The 2,079-nt window shown below is 39.2% G+C and overlaps 1 protein-coding gene across 3 annotated transcripts in view; it reads right to left on the bottom strand.

Moving 5' to 3' along the window:
* Positions 1-2,079, bottom strand: part of pcmt (protein-L-isoaspartate (D-aspartate) O-methyltransferase) — a 13,547-nt gene that overhangs the window by 4,544 nt on the left and 6,924 nt on the right. For all 3 annotated transcript variants that reach the window (XM_016449844.1, XM_016449845.1, XM_016449843.1), the window contains exons 3-4: positions 1,662-1,693; positions 1,467-1,571 (exon numbers count right to left, since the gene is read on the bottom strand). In XM_016449844.1, the coding sequence (XP_016305330.1) occupies positions 1,467-1,571; positions 1,662-1,693 (137 nt within the window). The remainder of the gene's footprint in view (positions 1-1,466; positions 1,572-1,661; positions 1,694-2,079) is intronic.

Genomic DNA, 2,079 nt, shown 5'->3' with positions numbered 1-2,079 from the left:
TCATTTGTGTTCCGAAGATGAACGAAGGTCTTACAGGTTTGGAACGACATGAGGGTGAGTAATTAATGACAGAATTTTCATTTTTGGGTGAACTATCCCTTTAACTTAATTCAACATCCATAAGCAATAACAATTTATTTTTACTTTAATTTATTTGAATTATTTTTTTTTTTCCACTGCAGGAACTACATTTCAGAAACATCAAAGGAACTACTCATTTTTTGCATATAAAAACATGGAGGTGCTGTAGCCTGTGATTGGTTGGATGCACATGCTGAACAAACCAAAGAAAAGAAGAGTTCAGCTTCCATATGTAAATAGACCTGTTCTAGCTGTTACTCAGAGGATTGGGCTAATTTTATACCACTAAATATGGAGAGGCATTCCGACAAGTGGACAGACAGCTAGGTACAAGCCTTATTAAGCGTTTGCTCAATGGAGTAAATCCACAGAGATTAGGTCGTCAGTGCGATGACTGTGGTTTCAGCAACTGTGCCTGTACCTTTGGCTGTCTTTTTAACTGAATAAGTTAAGCTGAACATTGACAATCTTTTTAAGTGTATAGGTACTAGCATCACAGATGCTAAAAAGATGAATGGTTTGAGTTTACCCTTTGTGTATGTGTTTATTTATGGTGTGCAAAAGGTGCAATGATTGTCTGACAAATTTAGTTTCTTGTTGCTTGTACAACTATTATAATAAAGCCAAGAAAGTACCGGTTTTATTGTTTTTGTCTCGTCGCTCCGGCCGGACAGGGCATTACAGTATGGTGAGGGGCGTAACATTTCCGTCACACGCTTGAGGAATTCGGCCAATCACAACGCACCGGATAGCTGGCCAATCACAGCACACCTCGCTTTTCAGACCGATGAGCTTTGTAAAAATCGACGTGTTTCAGAAAGGCGGGGCATAGAGGAGAAACAATAATGTACAGTATGTGGAAAATAATGTGTTTTTTTTAACCTTAAACCGCATAAACACATTGCATTACACCAAATACACAACATAATGTTCTTTTTAGCAACATCATATGACCCCTTAAAAAACTAGTTTGATTAACTATCAGTTGAACAAGTGTCATACTTGTCTTACTGTCTTACCAACTGATCAGTCTTACTTTTTGGATTCAAATTAGACCAATCTACCTTTTCATGTAACTGACTTTAAAAAGTTATGACCAGTCTTAAAGAAAAAAAAAAGAAAGATAGATGACTAACTTTTAAGTCTCAGCAGTTTATGCAACCTGCCACAGGGCTAAATTCTGTGAAAACCGAAAAAATGTAGGTCTGCCCACATGTTCATTTATATTTGCTCCTCCGTATCAGACACACTGTTTAACTGTTCTAACGTACAACAGTAATTCATGTGTCATAACTGTTTGCATGCCATTGCTCTACATTTAATACGACAGAACTGTGAAAATCCTAAGCAATCCCATGTTTGCGACTGGCAGTGAAGAGACTCACCATTCTGGCAAAGCAGACGGACAGGATTCCGGAGCCTGATCCCACATCCAGAGCCTTCGCTCCTTCATACAGGTGATCATGGAGGAGCTCTAGAGCATATGCGTGCTACAGCACACAGATGAGCGTTCATCAGCGCCTACCTCAAACAGGCCAGTAACTGCTATCCCAAATGCTGCTAAAGCAGTTTTAACTTACCATATGTGGTGCACTGATTGTTGCTTGGTAACCTGCACAAAATTACAAAAAAAGACTTTCATCCCAAAGAGAAAACACAACAACAGAATCACCAGAATTCGGCATTGTGTCTAACATTGTGTCTACATTGGAACCAGAAGACATCACTTTGCTTTGCTATCGCCTTAAAGGGGTCATATGATGCGATTTCAAGTTTTCCTTTCTCTTTGGAGTGTTACAAGCTCTTGGTGCATAAAGAAGATCTGTAAAGTTGCAAAGACTAAAGTCTCAAATCCAAAGAGATAATTCTTTATAAAAGAGTCAACCACGCCTACCTAAAATGGCTCGTCTAACACGCCCCCACGTCTACGTCGTGACGATGGAAGATTTGCATAACACCGCCCAAATTTTCACGCAAAGAAAGAAGGCGTAACTTTTA

Source organism: Sinocyclocheilus anshuiensis, unplaced genomic scaffold, assembly GCF_001515605.1.
Source record: "Sinocyclocheilus anshuiensis isolate Anshui unplaced genomic scaffold, SAMN03320099.WGS_v1.1 scaffold659, whole genome shotgun sequence".
Classification (NCBI taxonomy): domain Eukaryota; kingdom Metazoa; phylum Chordata; class Actinopteri; order Cypriniformes; family Cyprinidae; genus Sinocyclocheilus; species Sinocyclocheilus anshuiensis.
Note: the sequence above shows the minus strand (reverse complement) of the source record. Positions and strands in the feature narration are given on the sequence as shown.